This window comes from Sphaeroforma arctica (assembly GCF_001186125.1).
Source record: "Sphaeroforma arctica JP610 unplaced genomic scaffold supercont1.2007, whole genome shotgun sequence".
Lineage (NCBI taxonomy): Eukaryota > Ichthyosporea > Ichthyophonida > Sphaeroforma > Sphaeroforma arctica.
Window position 1 is genome coordinate 4,722 of NW_014038551.1, and position 3,509 is coordinate 8,230.

General features: G+C 39.7%; 1 protein-coding gene across 1 annotated transcript; it reads right to left on the reverse strand.

Annotated features, from left to right (window-relative positions):
* Positions 1–836: 836 nt before the first annotated feature.
* Positions 837–986, reverse strand: SARC_12003 (hypothetical protein; the record flags this gene model as incomplete). The annotated part of the gene is made up of 1 exon (XM_014293899.1): positions 837–986. A coding segment is annotated over one exon (150 nt), but the record flags the coding sequence as incomplete, so codon positions are not given.
* Between the last annotated feature and the right edge of the window lie 2,523 nt (positions 987–3,509).

The following is a 3,509-nucleotide window of genomic DNA, read 5'->3' on the forward strand; positions in this document are numbered from 1 at the left end:
GTCGCTCACACAAATTAACTATCTACTGAGCTGTTGCAAACGGAAGACTCATACTTTCATGCAACTGCCATCAGTGTACATAGTCGTGGATGATACCAACACACAGCTGTGCCGTGCACACACGCCGATGTGACATACAAAAACACATAGACAAATGCCGTGCACTGGCACACTCCAGTCCTACAGACGTATCAAAGTCAAACACATGCGCATATGTTTTAGGGTTTAGGGTTTTGTGCCAAACACACGCGCGTGTGTGAAACACAATACGTACAGTTGCACTGTACGTACGCATTCCATTGAACCAATTCGCCTGTACACACACACTAATATATATGAATATAAACACACACACACATATATATATATATATATATATATATATAAACACACACACACAGGCATGCCTCACTGCAGCCACTCAGCTGTACTCGCCAGGTGCTGCATTGCACATGTGAGTGAGTCTGTAATTCATCTGCACGTACCGTCGGTGTGCCATGCGTTCACATAGGCGTGTGTTCCGAATAAGCTTGTATGTTCGGTACCTCGGAGGTCTCATCAGAGTGTTTGGCATATAGGTATCTATGTCATATGTACGCTTAGGTGTGCTACAAACAAGCATGTATGTTCGGTACCTCGGAGGTATCATCAGAGTGCTTGGCAGATACATATCTATGTCATACCCACGCTTAGGTGTGCTATAAACAAGCATGTATGTTCTGTATCCACGCATAGATGTGTCACAAATAAGTATGTGCTTTGTACACACACACAGGCGTGTTGTGCATATACGTATCTAGATCGGATACATACATAGTTGTATCGCATAAACTCACCAGACACATCTCTGTCCTCGCTTTGATGCCTTCGGGATTATCGGGTCGGAAGAAATCGTGATTTTGGAACGATCCCAACCGGTCTCTTCTGTACGAGCCAATATTGAAGACCTTTGCTTCGTAACCAATCCATTTGAGGTATCTGGCGAGCTGAATTTCGGACGAAACATGAAACCAGATGCAATGTAAGTCTCGAACTTGGCAAGAAACCAAATGTTTGATGTAGCTATTATTGATATAGCTATCACTCGGCACAGCCTGCCGTTTATGGCTATCCTTTCAGGTTGTATGCGCTCGATATGCCATACTAATGCGACTAATACAGAAAAAAAGGCCCAACTGAGAACTGGATCGCCTCGAAGTTGCACATCGACCGTCCCATAGTGGACTTGAAAAGGTGCAAACGGTGCCCAAAATATAACACACAGGACACCAGACAGCCCATAAATCGGACGCGACAACATACGAATGGCATACGAACACGACCAATGTAATGCATACACCTACACACATCCATGATATTAATCCATGAGCTTCATACATTCATACATATTCTCATCCATGATATTATAATCCATGAGCTTCATACATACTTTGATGATAATTCAGTAGCATGCGTATATTTCGCGAATCATATTTGACGTCTATTCACAACCATGGTAATAGTCTATGAGAAAGTATATATAACACAAAAGTCTTACACCTATAGGTAGCTACGGCAACAATCCATGAGTTACAAAAGTCATACACGTATAGGTAGCCATGGCAACAGTCCATGAGCTACAGAAGTCATACATCTATAGGTAGCCATGACAACAGACCATGAGTTACAAATGTCATACACCTATAGGTAGCCATGGCAACAGTCCATGAGTTACAAGTCATACACCTTTAGGTAGCCATGGCAACAGTCCATAAGCTAGCATATATACCGCAAATGGTAGCAGACATATCGCATACCTTTGTGGTAACAAAGCTCTTCCCTCGAGCGGGCAATCCTACGCAGATGATGACTAATCGCCTGAGCAGAGAAAGAGAAAGATACACAGACATTCAGCAGAAGCATGCTACGGCAGTAATGAACCAGTATATCTATATCCCGTAATATGAAGCAATACGTAACGTAAGTCATATACGAACCAAATGTATACAATATACTGATATACATGCGTATGTGATAACAACTACATACATACATACACTTGTACATACATACAAATTTGTATATACATACATATAGAGTCGAGAAGCACTCACAGATGCGGGCATGTGTATGTGATACTACATACGTACACACATACACTTGTATGTACATATCAATTTGTATATACATACATATAGGTAAGAGAAGCACTCACATATGCGGACACGTGTGTGTGATAATACATACATACATACAGTTGTACGTACTACAGATTTGTACATACATATCAATTTGTATATACATACACATAGGTATGAGAAGCACTCACATAGACGGGCATGAGTGTGTGAATACCATGTCCACACATTTGTTTGTATATCTAAAAATAGATATTCATCTCCAGAGCACTTGCTCGCATTACCTACCTATCATTGAGGTTTCTGGTTGTGTCATCGGCTACGCGCACGGCTTTGGCATTCGGTGTAGCAGGCGTGGTTAACCTGCGTGCCCAACAAAGGTAGCGTGGCAATGGACAATTAAGGGGGACTAAGTCAGAAATATAAAATGCCATAGATGTACATTGACAAGACAAGCATTTGGTGTAGCGGGCGTGGTTAGCCTCCGTGCCCAACAAAGGTAGCGTGGCAATGGACAATTAAGAAGGACTAAGTCAGAATTATAAAATGCCATAGGTGTACATTGACAAGACAAGGACGACAAATCGGCAGGCCCAACCAAGGTAAGATAGCAACGGACAAATAAAGAGGAATCGTAGAAGCTATCAATAGATTCGGACGGGCCAGGGGCGGATAGCGTGCGCACGCAGTAGATAATATTCATAGAATTCTATACATAGATTCTGGCGATGAATGGTCGACTTACCTACCAACTTGATATAAATGAGGTGGTGGTGGACAATTAACTAGGAATTGATTAATTGAGACTGCACTATAAATAGATCCTGGCGTAACTTGATATTATACCAGGCGAACTAACATTGCAGTAATGGTGGTAGACAATTAATCAGGAATCGGGACGAGGACTTTCTGAAAACATGTGAAATGTAATTTTAGTGCGTAGATACTGTAGCAGGAGTGGTAAGGGTTACGGATAAACAAAAAGACGCACATCAGCAGTTGCAATTAAAATACTATAGACGTAACGAATAATACATTCACAGAAATATACGTAATACGCATATATTTATGTATATGTACATACATTCATGCATATTTATATATATATATATATATATAGGTATCTAGATATCATATTCGAATAGCATATTATTCACATACAACGCATTTCAGTTTGCGTATATAAACAAATATACTACATTTGACTAAAGCACCTATCCTAGTGAAACTAAAAGCGTATGCACATTCATACATAAATATAGAAATATAGTAAATACAATAACATGACAATCTTACAATCTAACAATATAAATACAATAATATATATTTATCAACATATAGTATATAATATATATATATATACAAAACACACACACGTATATATTTTATAAA